Below are 27,677 nucleotides of genomic sequence, written 5' to 3'. Positions count from 1 at the left end.
TGTATTTCAAGGTCGATCATTCATCCGCATGTTACATGCCATGTTACATTATGCTGAGCACTTCTAAATCCTTACAACAATTTTACCTTGAAGAGTAGAGACTTCTATGGTTTGAGGCTGGAGATACTCAATGTTTGACTCGGGGTACAGTGTGATCTTGTAACTGGTATCTGCAGTTAACCCTGTAATCTCTAAGCTTGTTTGATCCCCGCGCAGAGTGTGCTGTAACTTCTTCCTTGGATCAGCTACCGGGACATATTCTAAAACATAATGTCCTGTATCCTTGGACAGTAATCTTGGCCAGGTCAGCTGGATACTTGTCGTTGTTATATTTACTGCATGAAGTCTCTTCGCTTGAATCAGTTCTGAAATATGAAATATACACATTTAACTGTATTCAGGTATGACACAAATTACTGTTCTATATCTGCAGTGCCTCAAAATGGACACAAGATGGCAGCATTGAATCTAGTCAAAATTCCCCTCTGTTGAGATGGCTGAGGGGCTTCTGTTCTGCTTTAAAATGAAACGCACTGGCCTCGTTCTCTTATGAGGTACTCACAATTTAATATGTAGGGCATCATTAGAGCAGGTTTTAGGAAAAATAATGCACATAAAAAAAACAACTAAACCAATGGAATATTGCATTTTTTTAAAAGAATATTACATGCCCGGAGCCATTATACTTTATGTAACTTTATGTTGTGCTCCACTTACGCTGCATATTATGCCAACTATTATTAGTGGATACTCTAACAGTATACTATAATGCTTATTAGTAGTAATATTTTTATTCAATTTCTATAACAATCAGATTTAAAGGGCATCTGTCAGCAGATTTGCACCTATGACAATGGCTGACCTGTTATATGTGCACTTGGCAGCTGAAGACATCTGTGTTGGTCCCATGTTCATATGTGCCCGCATTGCTGAGAAAAGTGATGTTTTAATATATGCAAATGAGCCTCCAGGAGCCACGGGGGCGTTGCCGTTACACCTAGAGGCTCTGCTCTCTCTGCAACTGCTGCTCATGTTTTGTGCTGTGCTATGACCCACGCCGTACAGGCACCTTGTGGATCAGGTTGGTAGTGAGAGGGCACCATCATGGCTATGGGTCAGAGTTGTCGGCGTCTGATGGTGGTGAAGGAACTGGCATGTGATACTTGCAGCTGCAACACAAGTCTAGTCTTTTGGACAATTGAAAGTGGTTTTGGTGTTAATAGGGGAGAGGGTGTAAGTTCCATGAGTGATGCTCATTGGAGCTGATGTTGGCTAGTGTAACATATAGGCCTTGATCCTGTTCCACCAGGGAGGGGTATGGGGTGTTTGAAGTCAGTACAGGCGTGACCATATGAAACTGTGATGGGCTGGAGATTGGGAGGAGTAATGTGGGACTGAAAAGAGCTGTGGGTGACCTGGTGCATTGGGTGAACCTCTGGAGTGGAGCAGTTATGCTGCTATATTGATCTAGCAGACAGTGAGCCAACACAGTAACCACTTATGAGAACCAATTAAGAGCCTGGGCAACACTGACCAGTGGTCCCTGTGAAGATAACATTGACATGTACAGAGGGAAACATGTTTGGTATTAAAAGTTGTATGTATCATGTTTTCCAGAACATTCAAGTGCCCTCAACCTCCAGCGACCTACAAGCTAGGGGGGCTGGTTGTAACACTACTCTGCAGCCCGCTGCTGAAGCGGTATATGCTTTGTGCATAGTCGGCCTGTGTGGAGAATTTGTTGTAATGATAATGTCAGCCTGAAGGGAGCCAGGAAGGGGTCATTCAATCCAATGAACAGTCTGAGGTCAGGGCGGACAACTCAAGGTCAGTACAAAAGTCAGGCAGAGATCAGGTCAGACAGCAAAGAGTCAAATCGGGGAAGCAGGCAGTAGTAGGTACATGTGCAGACAATTGTAGAATGACACATGTTTGCAGGACACTAGCAGACTAGAACCTATTGCTCAGGCACCTTCCTACATGGGAAGGTACCTTAAGTACCCAAAGGTGGCCAACCATTGGCCAATGATGATTAGGTTGTTGGCCGACAAAAAGAGGCCTAGGTGGCAAGAAGCAGGCCACAGCCTATGTGGATAAACCGAGCTATTCTGTAGGCCAGGCCAACTGGGAAAGGGAGAAAGAGGAGGGCAGGTACGCGCTGCCGGAGCGTTGGAGCGAGTGAACAGAGCAGCAGCAGCTCGTAAAAGTGACTCAGAAGTGTCTGTGTTTAGTTGGATCTTATTCTTGCTAGGTCATAGACATCTCACTGTGAGCTAGCATTATAAAGATCTGATATGTGTCTAGTAACCACAGGCATGTGCATTACTCAGGTCTAAAGATAGTATTTGCTGCTGTTACATAATTTTGATCTATCACTGTTAAGACAGTTAAACATATAAATAGGTAAGTAGAAAAAGACATCATAGTAAATACAAACGAAATGTAAAACTAATGCTGGCCATACACATAAGGGAGCTGCTGGTTCACCATTAACACTGAGCATGCATGTTTAGTTCAATTTGAAGAGAGATTAGTGCTGTCAGACATTTCTGGCAACTCTTATCTCCTGGGGGAACAAAGGATCAGGTATGAAATAAAACCTGTATGATTCTGGCTTCCCTCGATGACATACTTCACGCAATGGTTAGACTGATGTCCTATGCATTAGATATTTATCTAATTTGTATGTCTAGTTTATAAAAATCTTACAGCCCTGATTTTATTGATATCTTACTGAGCACCAAATCTCCTACATAGACCTTAAGTTGATTGATGATATTCTGGCTAGCTACAGCCACCACTAGAGGGAGCTTAGGAGCTTACTGCATACTGTTTGATCTGCAGTAAGCTGGCATCAGAAACTACACTGTGGACGCAGCCTTCTGCTTCCAGCTCATTACACTGTACAGTTTCAATCACCAGCAGTTGGCCATAATAACTGATGGGTGGGAGTGCCGCAAGTTGGACCACCACCAATATAATACTGATGACCTATCCTGAAGAAAGGTCCTGGAAAACCACTTTAAAAGCTATGGTTTTATTAAGAATTATGCACTGTTTGGCTTCTGCAGCTTCTATGTATCGTAGCCTTTTCTCACAGCTCGCTCTCTATACAATATAGTAATAACCTAAAACATACAATGGATAAATCATGAGAGAGATGTTAAACAGATGGAAATCTTTTAACGTACACGGTTTAAAGTGCAATTGTCTCATGGATATACAGCAGGACTGCCTGGCCTAATTCTAATCTTACATTCCACTAACGCTGAAGTACATTCAGACTAGACATGACCATATTTCTACCAAATTTTGTGATAAGGCTGAGGCATTGTTAAGGGGATATATCTAGGGCCAGCCTTATGTTGGATGGTACCTTCTGTTATTGCTCCCCATATACTGTAGTTTACAGCCATCTGATGTAGAAATAACAGTCTCAAACAATGCCTAATTATAATATAAATTGGTACCTTAAAAGGGGTTTTCCAGGCTTTTAATATTGATGACCTATCCTCAGACACCCGCGGCACCCCCGCCGATCGGCAGGGGAGCTGGGTGTTGGACCCCCACCAATCTGATATTGATGACCTATCCTGAGGATAGGTCATATTAAAAGCCTGGAAAACCCCTTTAAGGCACCAATTTATATAATGACACCCATCACGCCTGCCAATCAGCTGTATGAAGAGAAGGCACGCGCTGTGCATGCGCGCCGCCTCCTGTCTTTCTTCCTGTTCACTGCTGCTATGTCTATGGAAAGCAGGAAGAGAGACAGGAGACGGCACGCGCACATGGCGCGTGCCTTCTCATCATACAGTTGATCGGCGGGGGTGCCGGGAGTCAGACCCCCGCCAATCTGATATTGATGACCTATTCTAAGGATAGGTCATCAGTATTAAAAGCCTGCAAAACCCCTTTAATATCTAAGTTATAGGCTAGTCAATTAACGCTTCTGTACAATACAGTGCTCATACCACCATATCCTGCAAAAATAATATTCTTTATATAATGCCTAAATAAATACCAACATACAGTTCTAAAATAGCTCTATACATGAAGTAAATGAAAAACAATCCTATAGAATAGCTAAATATTACTGCTGTACAATAAATATTAAGATACACAATAGTCTCAATCAATGGACAGCCAGGCTATCTGTGGCACCCACTTCATCAGGAGTGGCTGGTACATCTTGTCTGACTGCAGAGGGCGCACACGCTCCTAAGCCTAGACATATCATGTGTTTTTGAGGATCAACAGTATTTAAAGGGGTTGTGCAGCCTGTTTATATTGATGACTTAGCCTCAGGATAGGTCATCAATATCTGATGCGAGCGCTGCTTCCTCTTTATTACACTAGACATTGTCTCCCCTGTAGCGGTGGCGTAGTGTAATTACAAGTACTCGCTCTATTTAATGATGGGCAGGGTAATGAAGAGGAAGCAGCACTTACACGGAGCACCGTCTCCTCTTCAAACAGCTGATCGGTGGGGTCGCCAGACCCCTGTCCATCAGACACTGATGACCTTTCCTAAGGATAAGTCTTTAATACAAACTGGAGACATAGCTCCTTTAATATCACAGGCCCTTTACTTCTAATTGACCTCTTATGATAGGTTTCTCCACCAGCCATTATGATTCATACACTCAGTGACATGAATCCGCATACCAATGATCGAGTCCCGTAGCTCCTTTGTAATAATGCCAAGATCATCCTTGTCAACAAACTTTAGGTATTTCTCATCTGGTTCACTGGCTGCAGCAGATAAATCCTGGAAATTTCCTCGACCCGTCGTGGAAATAATAAATACTGAAACACCCATGTCCTTGAGAAGCTTCATTGGCGTAGAGATGTCATCAGTGGACAATCCATCTGTCACCCAAACCAGAACTTTTGGGACATCACCCCTAGAACCAAAGTTTTCTGCATACAGATTTTGTTTTACGTAATCAATAGCTTTGCCTGTATTTGTATCCCCCATTCGCTGCCGTACATTCTGGATGGCTTTTATGACATCCTTACTGGAATGGTATTGGTTCAAGGAGAATTCCAGTGTAGGATTGGTGCTGATCTGAACAACACTAGCCTGAACGTCCTGTGGACCAAACTTGAAGGGTTGTAGAAGATCCCCAATGAACTCTTTGACTTTGGAAAACTCATCATAGCTGACGCTTCCTGAACTGTCCAGTAGGAAGTAAAGGTCACCTTCGGAATCTGGGATGAAGCTGGAATGATCTAAAAATGAAAAAAATAAAAAACACAACCGTTTACAAAAATATCAAAACTCTAAATGTTTAGGTTCTTTTTGTGGCACAATCCACCCCAATCCATTTCATTTATTGCCACCCAATACCATAAATGTCCATCAAACTGACAAATACTATACTCTTTAGAAAAGTCCCTATTTGTGGGTAATTTATGGATGTGCTTCTGTTTTTCTTGATTTGCTTGTTTTTGGTGGGAAAAATCAAATCCTCAGACATTCAAGCAGAGACAGCTATAGTAGATGCATGTGTGTACCTGGCGCCTGGGAGACCCAAAGGCTCCTCTGCCACAGGCATCAGCATTATAAATGGCACATGCTGGGTGGAAGCTCTCTATTGACATAAGTTACTAACGTAATTAGATGTGGGTAAATTCCTGGTCATATTAAGACTGGGTTGTTCAAGGTTCCTTTGTTCTTTACAAAGTTTTGACCTACTTGACTCATTGTCCAACTTTAAGACCTAAATTCCTACCTGAAATCTACAGTCAAGTCTGTAAGCAAGCTCAGACCCAAATTTTGCACTTTATCAGAAAGACCATAGAAGATTGCTTGGGAGATGGCCCAGTGATGTCATAAGTTGTTAGAAGAGAAATATAATAATGGTTTCAGGTGGTGGTCCACCATAGAGTCTCATTGACTGTATGGGAAAGATGGAAGCCCTTGGACAAACTGCTCAGTCCATTCCTGCCTGTGATCTGAAAAATATGACTTGTGTAAATGATTGGACTGGATTACCTTGAGCCCACCATCTTATAATAAGAGGAGAATGAGTGTCACCATCCAGCTCTACAGAGCAAGTGGATGTCCCATCATTTTGCACTGTGAACTCTGGCTGTAGATCATTATCATGTCAGAGAATTTTTTTTATACATGTAGACTCCTCTACATTGACAAAAGTTACGCCACTTAGACTCTGTGTCCTCACAGTCTAACACGTCCATAAGTAACACCTGCACTTCAGTTCTCTAGATCTTCTTGTCAATAGATCAGGAATTTCAGATTAGCCACATGTACGTCTTTTGAGAGACATCACTGTCGACATAAATCTCATACTCTGGCTTACCTCAGGCATCAGTAATGCTGTACATCTTAAAATGTCATGTATACCTGAAACAACTGCCCTTTAACCCAAATACTCAATATTCTACTACATATCTACCTTGGCGTATGGTGAGGAGAGGTGGCCCTCTTTCATAGGAATGAAGTTTTTTATTTTTATTTTACACAAGTCCTCTCCCACTAGGAAGACTGAATATATTATCATTGAATCTGCCATGGTCCATCAGCAAGTAACAACCTACCATACTGAACATACTATGCTCGTTCCACTAAAGTTCTTCTGCATCCCTGCACCAACGTTGGCCAAGCTATGAAGTTTTGTTTTTCACGATTCTGATATTGATGACCTATCACCGTCAATCAGCTGTTTGAGCTGAGCTGTTCAGGATCCCAAAAAAAAAAACCTTGGGGACAGCAACTGTGGAAGCATATTGGTTGTCACCCAACTTTTTCAGGAGCAGAAGTAGGCTACTTTCACACTTGCGCTTTCCCATTCTCAATAGCAGAGGAAGACGCTTCCGTTTTGTCCCCAATCATTGTCAATGGGGACAAAACTGAACTGAACGAAACGGAATGCATTCTGTGTCCCCATCACTGACAAAATAACGCTGCAAGCAGCGTTTTCCTGTCCGCGATGTGGTGCAGAGCAAGACTGATCCTGACACAATGTAAGTCAATAGGGACGGATCAGTTTTCTCTGACACAAAAAACGGATCCGTCCCCCATTGACTTTCAATGGTGTTCATGACGGATCCGTCTTGGCTATGTTAAAGACAATACAACCGTATCCGTTCATAACGGATGCAGACGGTTGTTTTATCATGATGGAAGCGTTTTTGCTGATCCATGACGGATCCAGCAAAAACGCTGGTGGGAAAGTAGCCGTAGCCATGAAATAATTGACTAAAGATATGAACAACTTCAATGAGGAGAATGCCTTTTTTTTTTTATAGTATCTTTAACAATAACACCAAACGAAAAATTCAAGATAGGGAAAATTACTTCCAACAGTCTAACTGATTATATCAAAGAACCATTGCCAGGGCAGAGTTTAAACTAAGATATAACTTTTATTGTGATCATTAAAAAGTCTGGAAGTACCAGCTATCAAAGGACATACATACAAAAACAACTAAAATACTAAAGTCCCAGGGGGGACAACATTTTTTTTATGCTAGTTGTTTTTGTAGGTTTGTCCTTTGATAGCTGGTACTCCCAGACTTTTTAACGATCACAATAAAAGTTATATCTTAGTTTAAACTTCCTTTTCAGCCCTTGTAGTATTTTTAGTTACATTTGAGAGGAAATGTCCTTTATAAAGTTCAGATTTGTGCTCTGTGATGATTTCCACAGCAGACAGTGGAAATTATCACCTTCACCTCAGCAGTTCATGGGGTTAAAAGAACAAGAGCAAACACATTCCCAGCCAAAAGTGTGCCAATAAGCCCAACACACCCAGGAACTCTGGCAAAAACAGATACATCCTGCCAGAGATTAAAAACAGCTTGGCCTGAAGAGACCTGTGGAAGTGTCAGTCTGGCAGACACGCCGGTGTGAGGTGTGACCCATAGCTGGTCTATTGTCTGCTGTGCGCTTATCTGTGATTACAGCAAACACATCCGACCTACGTATGCTGCATGGCTCCTTAGTCATGTGTGCTTGTTAAGAGGGTTTTCCAGGATTAGCAAAACTTGGCTGCTGTCTTCTTAAAATAGTGCCGCACTAGTCCACAGGCTGTGTGCGGTATTGCAGCCAAACCACATTCCCTGAAATGAAGCAGAGCTGAAGCCATCGACAGGTAGCAGTTTCTGGAAGAATGTAGAATGGACCATCCCTGGAGACCTACATGAGCTAACCACATTGGGGTAGATTTATTAAAAACTAGTGTAAAGGAACCTGGCTTAGTTGCCCACAGCAACCAATCAGATTCCACCTTTCATTTTTCAGAGCTCCTTTGGAAAATGAAAGGTAGAATCTGATTGGTTGCTTTGGGCAATTAAGCCAGTTTTGATAAATCTCCCCCATTATTTTTATTAGGGTTACATGCAGGGGCATAAACACTAAACCCATAGACCCTGTGGGGGTTAGCTCTTCTCCAGGGGTCATTCACACAAGTATCTTCACCAGACACCAAGTTTAAAGGTCCAAACATCGCTTTTATTTGGCACCTCAGCAAAACAAACATAATACAAAATAAACACCTGCCCGGCTGGGCTCTAACTAAACATAGGGTAGAATCCCTGACTCACTTATACAGTGCTGTTCAGACAAAGTGTCAGGTCCGGCTTTCTCAGCCAAGCGTACACCAGCCCCCCAGGTTGTAAAACGGTCAGTCCAGGCTATGTCCCTGCCTCGTGGTTTCTCAGCCTAGCCCGGCCTCTGTTTGCAACCACGCCCCCGACTGACAGTCTGGGATGGGCTTTTACTCCCCAGTAATGATCCCAGGTGATTACACCTGTGGATCCCTCATGCTAGGGAAAATCTGCCCTGGAATGGGAGGGGTGGATTGGCAGCTCCCTCTACCAACCCAGCTCCCAATCCAAGTAAAATCCAGCCCTTAAATACTAAACAAAAAAACTCCAGCAACTATGCCTTGCTGAAGCCAGCACCACTCTGGAACTTTTCTTATCTCACCCAGTTGAGGAACCTGAGTGAGATATACCCTTCTTCCGGGATCCTTATTTACGTTATCTTTCACATCACCACAACCCCATGAAAGCAGAAGCCTAAATTATCCCACAGGAGAAACTCGCACTACTGTACCTCCGTATACAATGGGAAAACAATGCCACATGAAGAAGGCATGTGCATGAGGCCTAAGATACAGACAGGTGGACAGATTCAAACACAAACATGCAGAATGTAGGAGCACCAGTATGTACATTCACTTCTATGCAAGGAGACACCTTTCATGGTGTATTTATAGGCACTGTGGCTATACTCAACTAATGCACTCTACCTGAGGAACATGTAGTTGCTACGTGCCAACTGAAATGCCAACAATACTAATATATTTTTACCATCTTTCTTGGTGATTTACATGGTTTGATTGGGTTCACTCGGTGCTTGAGCTTTGTCAGATTGGTGGATCTAAGGTGCAGATCAAATGGTGCTAACGGCGAGATGGGCCCTAAAAAAAATGGAGGTATTACTAAGCAGTTGACTTATGCTACACATGCATGTGTAAAAGGTTAGACTTGTTGTAAGGTCGGTCTACAACAAATTTCTGAAATTCCACATATTGTCCAGTTATGTTCTGGAGACTGCCACTTCCACAGAAATCCAGTACAAAATGGACTGGGGCAAAATGGAAAACTGTTCTGTGGTCAGATGAATCAATATCTGAAATTCTTTATGGAAACCATGGATGTTGTGTTCTGCAAACTCATGAGGAGAGGGACCATCCAGTTTGTTATCACGCACAGTTCAAAAGTCAGCATCTCTGATGGTATGGGGTTCTATTAGTGCCTAAGGTGTGGGAAATGTACACATCTGTAAATTCACTATCAATGCTGAACAGTATATAGAGGATTTAGAACAACATATGCACATTACACCAGGAATGGGACAACATTCCTCTCCTAAAACTCCAGCAATTGGTCTCCTCACTTCCCAAACAGTTACAGATTGTTGCTAAAAGAAGCGTTGATGCTACACAATTTTAGACATGGCCCTCTCCCAACTTTTTTGAGTGCTGTTTTTATCAGGTTCTAAATTAGTTAATTTTTTTCATCAAATGGTAAAATGTCCCACTTTCAACATCTGATATATGTAGGATTTGTATAAGCTAAGTAATGTAATGTATATACAAGGACAATCAGCTTTTATATACATTATGTCATCAATATCCAGACAGTGGGGATCCGATACCCGGCACTCCTGCCGATCAGCTGTTTGAACAGGCCACAGTGCTCCGGTGAGAGCTGTGGTCTCTTCCTAGACCAGTGACATCATGTTCATCAGTCACATGGCCTAGGCCCAGCTCAGGGTACTTTCACACTTGAGTTAAACTTTTGCGGTATTGAATTCCGTCCTACGGGCTCAATACTGGGAAAAAACTGATCAGTTTTATCCTAATGCATTCTAAATAGAGAGTAATCCATTCAGTATGCATCAGGATGTCTTCAGATCAGTCACTGTATGTTTTTTTGGACGGAGAAAATACCGTAGCATGCTGCAGTATTTTCTCCGTCCAAAATTCTGGAATGGCATTATTTTCCATTGAAATGCATTAATGCCGTATCCGGCCCCAAGTGTTCTGGAAAAACAGATCCGGTTTTGTGGTCTGCACATGCGCAGACCTTTAAAAATGTAAAAAAAAAAAATACCGGATCCGTTTTTCCGGATGACAACCGGAGAGACGGATCCGGTATTGCAATGCATTTGTGAGACGAATCCGCATCTGGATCCTTCTACAAATGGTATCCATTTGCATACAAATTGCCGGATCCGGCAGGCAGTTTCGGCGACGGAACAGCCTGCTGGAATCCAACAACGCAAGTGTGAAAGTACCCTCAGTCCCATTCAAGTCAATAGGGTGAGCTGTAATACCAAGCACAGTCACTATACAACGTACGGCGCTGTGCTTGGTGAGGAGGCTGCAGTGCTCACTGGAGCACCATGGCCTCTTCATACAGCTCATTGGTGAGGGTACCAGCTGTTGGGGCCCCCAATCGATCAGATAGCAGAGACCTATCCTGAGCATAAGACATCAATATTTTCCTCCTGAAAAACCCCTTTACTTCCATTTATAATAGAACAGCAACACTGGCATCGGTTCTCTACACCCGCTGAGAGTTTGCTCCAATTGTATCCTGTCTAAACAATCCTCCGTGAGCGAAACAACCCAGGCTCTGGGCTGATAAATAATAGTAAATTATCAGGACAGGAAATATTTGTGCTGCTGATGTACTGTGTAGACTGGATACACTATAGCTATGAGAACTATTGGTCTATACGCATTTTGGATGAAAGCAAGAATGTATCTATTCACTGACAGCAAACAGAGATCTGGCATATGAAGAGTTGATAACACCAATGACTCTAGGTTGTCCATGTCTATCAGATTTGGTTTACAGATTAGTTCGGTGGTGATGTCAGTATTTGCCGGGACAGAGACTACACAGACATTTCTTCTCCCGCTCGCTCTGGGGGGATTTCCATTTTGTAAATATCACATTGTTTATTCTGCATTATACACTTGTCCACTTGAAAAGGTCAGACATTTATATATTTGTTAGTGTTTTACCGCTCACAATGGAGCTTTTTCTTGCTCGCTTCCAGTTCATTCACTTTATTTGTGCAGGAATATTTAACCGTTTCATGGTCTCGGTTGATTTTATGCTCCTGCCGCACACAAAAGAATGAGAATGAGCAAGAATATAAATGTAACAGTAGTACAACTCGCCTTCCCAAACCTCGCAGGAACATGACATTTGCTTTCACCATATTCACATCCATTGTTGGGGTGAAGGGTAGTCCGACAGATTCCCCCCAAGCAGTATAAAAAAACAAGGCAGATTAAGGGTACTTTCACACTAGCGGCAGGACGGATCCGACAGGCTGTTCACCCTGTCGGATCCGTCCTGCCGCTATTTCACCCGACCACCGCAGGACCGCCGCCCTCGTCTCCATTGAATATAATGGTCCGGCGGTGGTCCGGCGAAATAGCGGCAGGACGGATTAGACAGGGTGAACAGCCTGTCGGATCCGTCCTGCCGCTAGTGTGAAAGTCAGAGTGGTGCAATGTCCTATAATGTCTCTATAGGTGGTGATAATTGTGTCAACGGTGTCTCCTACCTGGGTATTGCTGGACCCCTGGCTCACTTGCAATAAATTTGAGTGGTAGTGATAGTAGAAGTAATAGAGGAATTTTGCAGCAGAAATGATGTCCTCCAGACCTTTACGGTAGATGCAGTTCGAACGGTTCTTAACTGAAGATACCTTGTATACAAGCAGTATACAGCTTTGGTCTTTGGTCCCAGCAGGTTTTAGCAATGGTTGGCAGGGATAAACACTTCTGCACTTTAAATGTGAGCTTGCAGGATAATTTGTCTGCTTGGTAGCTCTGTAATAGTGGCAGGAACTAATCTTCTGCACCTTTCTGTACTTCTGCTTTGTGGGGACAGACTAGCGGAGGAGGATATGGCTTCTCCTAGGTCTCTGGACTTACTCTCAGTTGGTTTCTAAGGGAATGCTTTTGTCCTGGAACTCTGGAGGTTGTCTGCTTTCTGCATCCAGCTGAGGTTGAAGGTTCTCAGGCTGGGGAAGTGATCAATGTCTCAGCCGAGACAAGATCCTTGCTTTCTTCCCTATGCAGGGGATCTCCTACACACACACCCTACCTCTAGCAGGGGGTGGGCTACACTAACTCTAACTTCCTTCTCCACCCAAGCTGCAGGATGTGATAACAGTCCACACCTCCACAGAGGGGGAGCTAAGCTGGAATAATCCATTCCAGCCTAGATATACTAAACTAGGACTAGTACCTGGCCAATGCATTGCTGCCACCTGCAGGTGAACATGGAAAATGATAGGAAACATTGTATTTAACATGGTTTTGTATGCAAAGTTGTGAAGACATGAGCAAAATCATATCAGATGACAATGTAAATGCTCTTAGAAGATAGTAGCGGGGTAGAGGAGTGTAGTAACACAACTCTGGGGTGTTACATGTAGATTTCGTTCTGGAGCACAGACTGCCAGAGGGTGCGCCTCACCATACATTAGGTACATCCTCCGGCAGAGCAGGAGATTTCAAAGATCAGTGTAAAATGCCAGTATTTGATGAGTCCCCCCCAGAGAGTCCTTTACATGCCAGTCTTAGGACTCATGCACACCACCGTATGTATTTTGCGGTCGGCAAAAAAACGGATCAACAATAAAAAAATACGGATGACATCCGTGTGACGTCCGTGCTGCATCCATTTTTTTTACGCATCCATTGTAACAATACCTTCCCTTCCGCAAAACTAGGGACGGATTGGCCATAGACCCTACAGGGAAATGGCTGATGCCTATGATGGCCACCCAAGCCCTCCTCATGGACGCCAGCCAGGAACATAATGATCTGATTCTCTCCTGGTCAGCACCCGCAGGTGCCCTCCTGAATTCAACTGTATCTATGTCCTCAGGAGAGCGATACAGTTGAATACTGTGGTGCAGGTGGCAGTATTTTGTGCTGCACTGTGGTATTTGGTTCAGCTGGGGCGGTATATTGCTCTGCACTATGGCAACTTCTGTTGGCCTTGCCTAATTATGTTGCTCCACCTTCTGTAAGTTAGCTACAACATGGGGCCACTTTTACAATTTTTTCCAGGGTCACTATCAGTTCCCAATCTGCCCCTGTGCAAAACGGACGAAAATAGGACATGTTCTATTTTTTTGTGGAACGGACATGCGGACATACTGACACGGAATGCACACAGAGTCACTTCCGTTATTTTTCAAGCCTCATTGAAGTGAATGGTTCCACATACGGACCTGCAGGAGGAAGATCCAACTAATTTATTAAGAGGGACACACTGGAATAGATGTCTGGTATAATGTGTGCCTGTTTTCTGGTGCACATGTTGGGCTGCAGAGTTCCCAGTGGCCCGCCTCCTCCCGCCCAATTTTTTGGAAATGTGCCGAGGTTGTTGTAAAAAATTACACATTTTGAAACAAAATGGTATGAGCGACAAAATCTGCGACTTTTCAACACCAATAAACTGGTGTACAGCTATGGTAGATGACCCCATTACAGTACAGTTTTCTCTCATAGAACCTTACTACACGAGAACCTAACCTTAGGCTCTGTTCACACTACTTCTGTTGCCCCGTCTTTTGTCAGTTTGGATCTGCCCACGTCATGGAGGCCACATTTAGTTCCAGGACCACTTCAAGTTCCCAGTCCGCCCATGCCCTTCACTGCAATACCAGAAAAAACTTAAGTGGTGCTGTCAGGTCTCATACAACCACTTTAAGGGTACTTTCACACTTGCAGCAGAGGATTCCGGCAGGCAGTTCCGTCGCCGGAACTACCTGCTGGATCCGGCAATCTGGACGCAAATGGATGCATTTGTGAGACGGATATGGATGCGGATCCGTCTCACAAATGCATTGCAATACCGGATCCGTCTTTCCGGATATTTTTTTTTTCCACAGATTTAATGGTCTGCGCATGCATGGAGGGAAAGAACGGATCTGTTTTGCCAGAACACTTGGTATTAATGCATTTCAATGGAAATTATTTTATTTGAATAAAATAGAAAGAAGCATTTATCAGGATTAGAGGATCGGATTTTCACAAGAAACGCACCATTATATTTCAGGGCACTGATCCTACATGGCGGCATGCTTAGTTTGGAGGTGACAGACTCCATTTATTGTGTTTACGAGGCTTACCATTTTCAATACTCAGCCTTTTGTCTTGTTACACTAAACTTTTCTCCACCTGTAGATGATTATTTCCAGCATTTGACCACTTTCAGAAATCGTTGCCTATTTACATTCAATTTTGCAGTCGACAGACAGATAGAAAACTCCCACCTGCTTGTCATTCCAGTCATCCTTCATGATAGGAGACAGAAACGTCAATCTCTCTGCTGCTCTATGATTGTAAAATATTAGAACATCTCTCATGGTGCATGCCTGATCTCAATGGCACCTTCTGTTACATATCCACAAGTCGATATTTTAGACTGATGACTACGGTAGGTGCTACAGACATAGGCCGGAGAGGAGCAGACAAATGATTAAATATATCACTATTATCACAGGAGGGCTCATAAATCAGGAAGCATCTGCTTCATTTACAAGAATAATACAGAGTTAGGACAACATGGAAAATTATTCAAGCAAAAGATCAATAAATGTGACAGATCATGTTCTTTTATTGATATTATTATGGGCTGAAATCCATCAGCTTCAGAATAGATTAGGTTGTTAGCACACAAGTATAGAAATTCTGAATAATGTGCTATCTATCTATCTATCTATCTATCTATCTATCTATCTATCTATCGTTAAAGGGGCTACCTTGTTTAGAAAATTGGAAATTCTGAGTTAATACACGGGTGTTAATGCAGCTCCCCAGAATAGTTTCACAGCAAAAGGGTAATCTAATGTCATGTTAAATTGCTATGTAAATATAATTTTTTTTCTGATTTACTTTGTTTCTTTACCCAGCAGCATTGTATGGATAACTAGGGTTAACACCTTGATTCAATCCCTTTAGATTGCTAGGAGATGGACCTGGGTCCACCCCTTGGTTAGTCAGTGGAGAGCCTGAGCTTAGCTGAGGAAGAGAGAGGATCTACCTGTGCTTATACCTCAAAGCTAGGCCTGAGCTCAGATAATCTTCACCTCAGAGACTACAGCTACCCAAGCAAGCCATTCTACTACAAAAGCTTCTCCAGGGAGAGAAAGGTAATTAGAAAGTCCAGAATCTACGAGGCTGTGCATTAGAGTCAGACAGCAAGGTATTATGCATGTTTATGGCAGAGTGAGAGAGACCTTGCTGCTGTCAGAGGGAACATTGCTAATGCCCTTCTACACTTTTAGATGGCCAGCTGTATTCAGTACCCCTCAGCCTGGGGATTACAAAACATATACCCAACACCTCAGTTGCGTTCCTAATGTTCTGCTGAAAGAGAGACTTTAGAAAGACAGAGAGAAGGAGTACCACAACCGCCATCATTGCTGCTATCCATACATTGCTATTGGGGAGGTATTGCACTGTGAATTACAGTACTTGGAACTGTGCCTTGATGCTGTTGGATGTACTACTACTCTTATTCTGCACTTTAGTAAAGACCAGAAACCTAGTTCTGGCAAAAGACCCACCCAAGGGCTTAAAGGGCTTCTGTCATCAGGAATAGTGTTGAGCGAGCACCAAAGTGCTTGTGTGCTCTGGCCAAACACATCAGTATGCTCCTGTGTTCTACCGAGCACCCGAGCACAATGGAAGTCAATGGAAGAACCTCAGGCACCCCCTGCTTGGAAGAGAAGTAGGTGTCTGGTTCATAAAAAAAGGTTAAAAATTGATGGAAACCCCATCAAAATGGTTTGGAAACAGCATTAAGAGGTAGCTGGATGCGTCTTAGACTCCTATTATGTACGACATACAATAGACAACCACACAAAGGCTATATGCCAAAAGCCAGGTATGTGCAAGCCATCCATCTATCCATGAGACAGATAACAGCCAGCATACCTTACAATGGCAGCCTTGTGTGAGATATTCCAAACCAGCTCTCATCTGACTGAGAACCAGTAAACCTCAAAGTTATTTTGCATCTGTTGGATGGCTTGGGTGGACCTGCACACCTAGATCAATATCATTAGGACGACAAAAAGTTTTCTGATTGTCCTAACATAATATTCAATAACCTTTCTATACAGTTTTGTCATGTAAAAACAAATTTGCATAAACATGGGCATATGGGAAAGACATGCAAATGAGCAGAATCTGCCTTGTTTTTCAGCTGTCATAAGCCTATGAAAACCAATAGATGGCGCTATTGAGTTATGAACAGCGCCATCTATTGGTGTCACAGTCTTATGACAAGAGTAGTCTAATAGTTTTGTCAGAAGACTATGAAACCAATAGATGGCGCTGTTCATAACTCAATAGCAACATCTATTGGTTTCATAGTCTTCTGACAAGAATATTAGACTATGAGTCTTATGACAAGCTTATTAGTGTAGCCTTTAGAATATTTGAGATCTACACTAGGATGATATCTGACACTGGGAAAGCTGGGTAATAACTCAGTGATAAAATCTGACACTGGGAAAGCTGGGTAATAACTCAGTGATGATATCTGACACTGGGAAAGCTGGGTAATAACTCAGTGTAGATTGCGAATATTCTAATCGCGAATTTGTATTGCGAATTTTCAGTGCAAAAGGAAATCTTATTTCCTCCTTACCAACATATAGGTAGGGACCCATTTATGCCAAAACAGCGTTGTCTGATATCACTACAGTAAATGGTCTAACATGCATCACAGTCAACGTCAGATTGGCTCACCAGATTAAGGCCTCACAGCCATAATCGATTTTTGCAAACAATGAATCAGTGCAAAACAGATACTGTAGCTTCCATGTGCATTCTGTTCTTTTTCTCAATCCCATCAATACGAAGGATCACATGCCTACATCTGTACATGTTCTGTACAGATGGAGGGTGATCCTCAGAATCATTTCTTCTGGTTGGCTATCTCAATGTTTATTTAAGGAGGAAATAGTTGAGCAATAGTCTGAAGAATTCCAACGTGATCTGAATGCTTCGTATTGATGTGTCACCTGTGACTTTTTCCTCTCATACATTTCATGACCATAGAAAAGTTGTCGTGGAGCTCCAGCCTTAAAGGGGTTGTCTCATCTCAGATAATGGGGGCATATCACTAGGATATGCCCCCATTGTCTGATAGGTGTCTGATAGGTGCGGGTTCCACTGCTGAGACTCGCACATATATTGAGAATGGAGCCCCGAAAGTGGCGGAGGGCGGACTAAACATGCACAGCCGCCCTCCATTTATTTTCTATGGGGCCATCGAAAATAGCTGAGCGCTGGCTCGACTATTTCTGTTAGGCCCATAGAAGTGAATGGGAGTGGTGGCTGGTCATGCGCAGTGCACTCCCATTTACTTCTATGGGGAGCGCGCTTGGTGGTGGCCGGACTGGAGTCCTCCAGCCACCACTTTGCGGGGCTCCGTTCCCAATATAGGTGAAGGTTCCAGCGGTGGGACCTGCACCTATCAGACAATGGGGTCATATCCTAGCACTATGCCCCCATTGCCTGAGATGAGACAAACCTTTTAATGGTCAGTATCAGTCAAAGTGGTATTCTAGTATTAGCAAATACATGTAGAACATGACAAGGGGAAAAAAATAAACTTGGCTTGGCTTTTTACCCTTGTCATGTCCAAGGTATGTTAAAAAGTCTTACTCTGACTGATAGAGAGCCACTTCCAGAAGGTGGAGCTCTCTTTCCCTGGGAGATACTTCTTTGCCTAGAAATTTAAACAGAAATTATATTGAAAACTAGCATCACTTTTCAATATACAGTTCATAAGTTTATATGATATCATATATGCGGAAACCAGAATATTAAAGAAAATATAAGAAGAATATTAAAGAAAACTATACAATTTGGAATTCTCCGTACACATCACGAAATTGCCAATTCATGATCAAAATGTGCATACACAGGGAGGGTAGCACAGTACAGATGACAGTTTCCCTTTAAGCCTTAGAAGCTGTCTGACAATAGAAATCAATGGCTCTGAACTTGACAGGTTATCAACCCGGATGGTGACGTTGCTGACAAACTGCAGAATAACTAGTGACAGTGCTGTAAATGATACCAGTCATTCGCAGCTCTGCAGTGGATAATGGGCACCATTTCTCCAACATGATCCCTCACAGCAGTGCACATTATCTGTCATACCTGTATGTGAGGTTTCCCTACATAATCCTAATATCACTGAGGATCTTCTTATTTCAGAGCAGCAGTGTCCTCAGACTTGTGGAAAATGTGATGAATTTCATCTGTGACTGTCGACATACAGCAAACCCCTACAGCATTAATTCATACCAAGGAGTTATGTCTTTTTTTTTTTTCTTACCTTACGAAACTGTCAGGTAACATGTCTAGTACATACCAAACACAGAACATCATTCGTTCATCAGGGTAAATGTCAATGTGAAAACATAATGATTGACAGCTATATGCATCATTATATTTAGATCAGTCCTTGGTAAATCTTATTCAGCTCTAGCAGCCAGCCCAACACGCTGTGAGACCACATCTACACAACCTGGTTGAAAAAAAACTCCTTACTCATCCCTTGAGCTTTTGCCCCCCAATAGTCAGAACAGAGCTGCCCTTTAGTTACAACAGTGAGACCCTCCCCTTTATTTGTAAAAATTGTGTTACCCACTTTACTACTAGTCACAGCAGCTTTGTCCTGACTCTCCAAGTAGTCACAGTAGCTCTCTCTTGACTTCCCCAGTAGTTATAGCAGACCTCCAGTTCCTGAGTTTACCAGATTTTGTCTAGCTGTGACCTTTATATTATGGCCCTGTTCTTTTTCTCAAGCCTGAAAGCAATTCAAAGAGGTATGGACTTTTGGGTCAGGTGTTGAGGTTTCATTGCCTGAATTTGCCTCCTATAGCTTACCGCAGACAAAAAACTGTAATCAGCAGTGAGGTGCCAAGTTTTTAGGTAAATGAAGAGGTAGAGACCATTGAAAATCAAGCAGTTAAACAGCCAGAAAATGAACTTTTCCATATCTACCGCTAATGGAAATTTTAAAATGATGGACTTTTTGTACCCAAAAATACACTATTTACCAGTGATTACTTAAATTCTGCAGGCACAAAAACAATTTTGCAGCTTGAGATGCATCATACATGTTACGATAGCTTCTCCTGCTGGTATGCCTTGCTCACCCACCCCACCGTCCTAGAGGTCTGGCAGACCAGTCGCACTGGTGTCTTCCTCTCCCTGCCTGGGGGTCGCAGCCACAAGACTAGCTCTGCAGTTCCATCTGCAGGCTGAGGACTACTTTTTGCTGGTATGAACTATCAATACCCATAGGACACATACTCCATTCAGCTTTTAAGTGCCAGCATGTGCACCCTCTTCTTCCCTAGCCTATGTCTGACTTCCTTAGGCCTATTGCTCAGCTGCCTGAACAATAGGTTCTGGTTCGGTAGCTTCCTGCTAAGGTGGGCCATATGTGCGTTTGCTTGTTCTGTGTATAGACTTCTGCCTGACTTCTGGATTTGACCCTTTTCTGCCTGACTTGACCTCTGCCTGATCTTCATGCTTACTCTGAACTGCCCACCCTGACCTCGGCCTGTCCCTGACTATTGTTTTGCCTGTTCCCTTGGTGCTCTGGCCCTGGTGGGTCAGCAGTCATTTGAACAAAGACTGCAGCGGAATCTATATACCTGTACAATGGTTAAAAGGTGAAGACCGAATGGGGCTGTGTCATCGTCACTGTCCTTGCAGAAACTGTGAGAAGGCCGCAGCACTACTGCGAGCGCTGCCGTCTTCTCAAACAGCTGATTGGCGGGGGTCCTGGATAGGTCATCAGTAAAAATATCTCGGAAAACCCCTTTAATGTCTCATGAATTATGATGTGGATATTGGGATATGTTGTATGATGTAGGCATCTATGTGGATACATCTAAGTAAATGGACATTACTCTATTTCCCTAAAAGCTGTGCATGCTGAATGAAGATCAACAGATTGCAAAACGTTGGAACTCACACTGCATTTTCTTATAAAAGTACAGAAAAAAGGACAGAAACTGTGGCAAAACCAACCTCGCCACTGGGTGGTGGAGAAGCCTGGTTGCCAGCCTCTTGCCCCAGGATTATGGGCCCTCTCATCAGCCCATGCTAAACTAAAACCCCATGGCGATTTGACTGTGTTTGTGGCATCTGAGCGATGTTTGGATATTTTGAGCGCTCAGATCCAAGCCATCTGGGGATATGTTAAATGTCTATGTTACTGTAATGGTTGGGACATTGTATATTTAAATAGTGATGTCTGTCCTATTGTTCCCACTTGTGTATTGGCGATTTCCCTTTGTCCTGAGAGATAATTGAATTACTCCTCGGTTGTCTCCAGGACAGAAGACATTGTGTATTCTCCTGCCTGTGATAATTACATCAACCCATTCTGTAAGGTAATTGTATCACAGGCAGAGGGGAGGATTTTGTGTGGGAGTGTTTTACTGTATTGTACATGTTTATTGGTTGTTTTTACAAAACCCTGTGGGTGGTACTAATGTGTACCAATGTTATATAAGATCAATAAACACACAGCTCTGGGTGTCCACTGCTTGAACCTCAACACGGAGCCTTGACTCGTTCTTGGGGGGATTCACTGTATGCTGTTAGAGACTGATTGCTAGGAGTGTAAGCCGCTTGGGTGCGTTTCCTATTCGTCTGCTAGCAGCTATTCGTGAGGTTCCGTTTGGGAGTTTGGAGCATTCCCTTGCATGCCGTAACAGAAACCCTACAAGATAACATCAGGTCTTAATTCTTGTCTGACATTTTTTTCTGTACTGCACAGAATGATTGTAGCTCTTTTTCATGCAATATATTTGGTACACAACATATATTTTTCTGTCCCCCGTCACTTTCCAAATTGTAAATCAGAAACACTAATAGAAGGGCTTAGCTCTGCAGAAGTATGTAATTATGCCAAGTCTATAAGTCACTGCACTCCAATACCAATGGGAGTAATGGCTTGTGGAACATTAAGTTGTAATAAGTACAGTAAAATATGATAACGAAACCTTGGCTGGAAACATCACATTTGAAGCATTATGAAACGTATGGAAGAGACAATCCGTCAGGGGAACTTTCAGCCTTGGCTTCCAGCAAGGAGGGAAGTTCTAATCCTGGTTTCTAAGGACATCGCTGTGAATCTGAACTCCTCTGGAGAGTGGCAAATGCTAGCAAGATTTTTCCATTGCAAGTGAAAAGTACCCGACATTCATTGCGTATGTTGGCAGGCCTCGAATACAAAGCACTGTTGTGACTCAAGTGGCACAAAAGACTGGCCGAAGAAACCCCTTCATTGCCAGGAAACCAGCAGCTCAAGAAGAGCAGACATGCCCAACCTCCAAGTGACATTTAAAGAAGCACATGCTGTAGTCTTGACCCCAATGTACGACTAATCTAGGCTTCTTGAAACATATCATGCACTTCTTTTAAGATTCTGCAATGCTTGCTGTATCCAAAATTAATTGAAGGATCTGCAAAAGGGGAATAAAGGGTCTGAAAAACTTGAATCAATTTTGCACTGTTTGGAAATTACCATGACTTACAAGAATGGATTTTGGTCTAAGTTGCACATACCTTAGAGGCAGACCAATTCGACTAGCAAGATGTTCTAGAAAAAAGGCCCAGCTGTGGTTGCATCTCTGCTATAAGGTAGAGCGCTTACCTCTGCAGAAGAACTGCATTGTTGGGAAACAAGGGATAGGAGACTAACTCAAGTATCATGGAAAGGGGTTGACGGAAAAAGCAAACACTAGGAACTAATGTTCATGGTGGAGAGACCCAGCACCATACTTGGAGGCAGGGCCCATTTTGATTTTTGCTACTGGTGCTCCACTTTTGTATGTATACCTCTGGTTTAGAAATAATAGAACCAAACATGTTGTCACGCTCGTGTGTGGGAGGAAAACACCACACCAAGCATAGGAGGGAAAGGGGATACCGGAATAAGGGCTGGAAACTAGGTTAGGAAGGTGGACACTTCCTAGAGAAAACCCTAACTCCAGTCCTGACAGTTTACCAGTATGAACAGGCCCCAAAGGTAGACAAGTTCATACACCGGATACCTAGAATCCTATCTTACTCTATAGGACCCTGGAAATAATGTCAGGACTGAGTCTACCAGTTCCTCCAAAGTGAAGGACGAACAGGAGTCTCCCTCAGGCATAATGACAAACAACAGGGAAAGGCAACGCACACATATATATAAACAAAATACAAAAGGGAAAGGAAACGCTTATCTTCAATGAAGCTTTGGTAGCACCAGGAACTCAGCCGAGAACCAAACACAAGCTAACCACAAGTCCAACAGAAGCTATAAACCGCACAGCATTGTGGGAGAAACAATAATAGAGAAGGTTAAATGACCCTAATAGCCACACCTGGGGAAAGAAGGTGTGGCAAGCACCAAAAACAACACAGACGTCATTTGATCCAAAAGGAAAACATGTCAGATCAAACCACGTGTTGCGAGTCTCACAGATCTCCTGCCACCTGTCGCAAGAACGTCCGTAGGTCTCGTACGTCCGTGACACATGTTCATTTAGTTGGGACTACAATATACACTATATTCCTCTTCCCAAATGTTCCTCAACAATTTCTCAGAAGCTATAAGTTGCTTGCCATGGTCTACAAATGTGGTATGAAACTGCCCCAGTTTAATAAATGTCGAGGTCCTTTTGGATCTGAACAAAATAATGTCATAAAATCATAAAATCATTAATGCTTCTGTATCCAAGCAGTAGACACTGCCATTTAAATCCCCAAAAAACATCTTACATGCAATACATAATGATGCAGAAATAATGAATAGAGATGAGAAAATAAAAAATCAACCCACTCTCCTATTTTCGGAACTCCAATATTGGTGAATGGAGGGTGGCTGGCCATGCGGTTCACTTCAGGGCGCCCCGTTCTGGAGACAGGAGTGGGTCCCATAGGCGAGACCCGCACCAATGTAACATTGATAGAATATCCTAGTGATATGCCATCAATGTCACAGATGGGCCAATCCCTTTAACAGAGGAATGGGGTCTGTAATTCATGATCAGCATCTCATACATCAGGATGCATCCGTTCCGTTAGGATGCGGTTGTGTGAAATCAAAATGGAAAAAAACATCTGTCTCTAAATACATTAAAAGTCAATGGGTGACAGATCCGTTTTTTTAGGCTTCTAAAAAAACGGATCCGTTAACATTGACTTACATTGTTTTCAGTGTCGGATCGTTTTTTTTTGTGTTTTTATGACCGGACACAAAACCGGAGCTTGGAGCGGTTTTGTGTCTGGTCACAAAATGGAATGCTGCAGACGGAAGACAACCTGATGCATTCTGAACGGATCTCTTTCCATTCAGAATGTATGAGGACTAAACGGAAACGTTTCTTCTCCAGTATTGAGATCCTCTGCCGGATCTTAATACCGGAAAACAACAACGCAAGTGTGAAAGTAGCCTAAGTCAATTTAAATTCCTTAATATGTCAGCATCACTCAACATATTTTGTGCAATGGAGTTGTGGTGAAGACTATACAAAACTGACAGCTTTAGGGGATGGATTCTAGTTCCCAGAGTTTATTTTAATAAGATCTCTATTTAGTTTACGAATTGCATTTCTCACCTCAGGTGTGCTTTTGCCATGGCATATTGCAGAAATAACATATCGAGACTGTCTTGTATAAAAATATTCCTAGCATTGTAGGGATAGATTATTACAGTCTGCAGTAGCTTCCTTTTTCATTGTGTACACACACCCTAGGTCAGCAATGGCCAAACTTTTTCAAAACTTTTTGTGAAGAAAAATGATTTCAGATTCCTCATGTGGACACCTGGAAAAAGTATTAGTCTATGTGGTCTCATTAGCATTTATCTATTGCAATCCCAATTGCTGCAAAGTCTGAATAACATTAGAAAGACCTTTATAAGAACCAACACGAAAATATCAAGCAATCTTTGGAAATTTCCATGACCCTCAATAAAGGGTCATGGGTCCAGAGGTCCAAATGTCCAAACCTCATCCTTTTCCTGCTCTGGGAACCAAAGCTCCTGAGCTGAGAAAACTATGTTCCATGATGAGACATACAAAGAAGCATAGTTAACTGCAATTTGGAGAATTATTTGCATGGGGTTAGGGTCTAAGTAGTATAAACTAGAGCGTAATGTTTCCATTGCTGTTTCTATAACTTCCTAGGCAACCTGTTAGTGTATGACTCAGTTTAATGCACTAACAGGCAATGCATTACAATACATATTGCAGAGGGGATAAGACCCCCAAAAGTGAACATCAGAAATAAAAAAAATAAAAAAAAGTAAAAAAATAGTGTTTTTAATAAAATTAATAAAGTAATAAAATTATTAAAGTAAAAAAACGCCCCTTTCCCCTTATTTTATAATAAAAAAAAAAACAGAAAGAAAAAACCCCCACACATATTAGGTATCACCGCGTCCGTAATGACCGGCTCTATAAATATATCATATGATCCAGCTTGTCCAATAAACACCATAAAAAAAAAAAATGGCATAAAAAAAAAGCCATTTTTGTCACCTTACATCACAAAAAGTGCAACACCAAGCGATCAAAAAGGCATATGTCCCACAAAATGGTATCAATAAAACCGTGACCTCATCCCGCAAAAAATTAGCACCTACCTAAGACAATCACCCAAAAAAATAAATAAATATAGCTCTCAGAACATGGAGACACTAAAACATAATTTTTTTTGTTTCAAAACTGCTATTATTGTGCTAAAGTAAAATACATTAAAAAAAAATATACATATTAGGTATCGCCATGTCCGTAACAACAGGCTCTATAAAATTATCACATGACTTAACCCCTCAGGTGAACACCATAAAAAAAAAGAAACTGTGTAAAAAAAAAAGCCATTTTTGTCACGTTACATCACAAAAATTGCAACAGCAAGTGATCAAAAAGGCGTATGCCCCCCAAAATAGTACCAATCAGACCGTCACCTCATCCCATAAAAAATGAGATCCTACCTAAGAGAATCGGTCAAAAAATAAAAAAGCTATGGCTCTCAGACTATGAATACACTAAAATATTATTATTTCGGTTTCAAAAATGCTATTATTGTGTAAAACTTAAATAAAGAAGAAAAAGTAGACATATTATGCATTGCCACGTCTGTAATGATCTGCTCTATAAAAAAGTTAAAAAATAAAAAAGCTATCAATCTCAGACAATGGAGACAGTAAAATAGGATTATTTTTTGCTTCAAAACTGCTATTATTGTGCTAAAGTGAAATAAATAAATAAAAGTATACATATTAGGTATCGCCACATCCATAGCAACCAGCTCTATAAAAATATCACATGACCTGACCACTCAGATGAACACCGTAAAAAAAAAAAACGGTGTAAAAAAATGCCATTTTTGTCACATTAAATCACAAAAATTGCAACAGCCAAGTGATCAAAAAGGCGTATGTGCTCCAAAGTACCAATCAGACCGTCACCTCATCCCGCAAAAATGCTATTATTGTGTCAAACCTAAATAAATAAGAAAAAGTAGACATATTAGGTATTGCCACGTCTGTAACGATCTGCTCTATAAAAAAGTCACATGACCTAATCCCTCAGGTAAACGCTGTAAAAATAAATAAAAACTGCTGCAAAACTAAAAAATTTTGGTCACCTTGCCCCATAAAGTGTAATAATGAATGATCAAAAAATCATATGTACCCAAAAATGGTACCAATAAAAACGTCAACTCTTCCTGCAAAAAAAGAGCCCCTGGACAAGACAATCGTCAGAAAAACAAAAAACATATGGCGTTCAGAAAATGGAGATACAAAAACCAAATTTTTGTTTTCAAAAATGCTTTATTACGTAAAACTGAAACAAACATCATAGAAAGTAGACATATTTGATATCATTGCGTCTGTAACAACCTGCATGATCTAACCTGTCGGATGAATGTTGTTAAAAATAAAAACGGTGCCAAAACATCCATTTTTTTGGTTACCTTGCCTCACAAAAAACATAATATAGAGCAATTAAAAATCATATGTACCCAAAAATAGTACCAATAAAACTGGCACCTTATCCTGTAGTTTCCAAAATGTGGTCACTTTTTTAAGTTTCTACTGTAGGGGTGCATCAGGAGGGCTTCAAATGGGACATGGCATCTAAAAACCAGTTCAGTTAAATATGCCTTCCAAAAACCATATGGCGTTTCTTTCCTACTGCGCCCTGCTGTGTGCCCGTACAGCAGTTTACGATCACATGTGGGGTGTTTCTGTAAACCGCAGAATCAGGGTAATAAATATTGAGTTTTATTTGGCTGTTAACCCTTGCTTTGCTACTGGAAAAAATGGATTAAAATGTTAAATCTGCCCAAAAAGTGAAATTCTGAAATTTCATCTCCATTTTCCATTAATTCTTGTGGAACACCTAAAGGGTTAACAAAGTTTGTAAAATCAGATTTGTAAGCCTCACAAAGTGACTTCAGACATGAACTGGTCCTTAAAAATTGGGTTTTGGAAATGTTCCGAAAAATTTAAAGATTTGCTTCCAAACTTCTAAGCCTTCTAACGTCCCCAAAAAATAAAATGTAATTTTCAAAATGATCCAAACATGAAGTAGACATATGGGAAATGTAAAGTAATAACTATTATATGAGGTATCACTATCTATTCTAAAAGTAGAGATCTTGAAATTTTGGGTAAATTTGTGATTTTTTCAGAAATAAAGGTAGAATATATTGACTCAAGTTTATGACTATAATGAAGTACAATGTGTCAAGAGAAAACATTCTCAGAATGGCTTGGATAAGTAAAAGTGTTCCAAAGCTATTATCACATAAAGTGACATGTCAGATTTGGAAAAAATGGCCTGGGCAGGAAGGTGAAAACTGGCCCGGGGTTGAAGGGGTTAAAAAATATACAAAGAGACAGAATAAGAATCAATAATGTAATTTAAGATCATGTTTGCAATTAAGACCTTTTGGAACACGAGAATCCATATGGAAAATCCAAAAGGATTCCCTGTTTAAAAGTAGCCTTCCATGATCTCCCCCACGTTTAGGCGGATTAACCCTTTCCAA

The 27,677-nt window shown here is 41.8% G+C and overlaps 1 protein-coding gene across 4 annotated transcripts in view; it reads right to left on the bottom strand.

Annotated features, from left to right (window-relative positions):
• The window catches only part of LOC120997727 (collagen alpha-1(XII) chain-like), a 91,454-nt gene that overhangs the window by 42,092 nt on the left and 21,685 nt on the right, over positions 1-27,677 (bottom strand). For all 4 annotated transcript variants that reach the window (XM_040428014.1, XM_040428001.1, XM_040428006.1 and 1 more), the window contains exons 2-3: positions 4,669-5,235; positions 87-365 (exon numbers count right to left, since the gene is read on the bottom strand). In XM_040428014.1, the coding sequence (XP_040283948.1) occupies positions 87-365; positions 4,669-5,235 (846 nt within the window). The remainder of the gene's footprint in view (positions 1-86; positions 366-4,668; positions 5,236-27,677) is intronic.

Source organism: Bufo bufo, chromosome 1 (genome assembly GCF_905171765.1).
Source record: "Bufo bufo chromosome 1, aBufBuf1.1, whole genome shotgun sequence".
NCBI lineage: Eukaryota > Metazoa > Chordata > Amphibia > Anura > Bufonidae > Bufo > Bufo bufo.
This window is presented reverse-complemented; position numbering and strand designations above follow the sequence as displayed.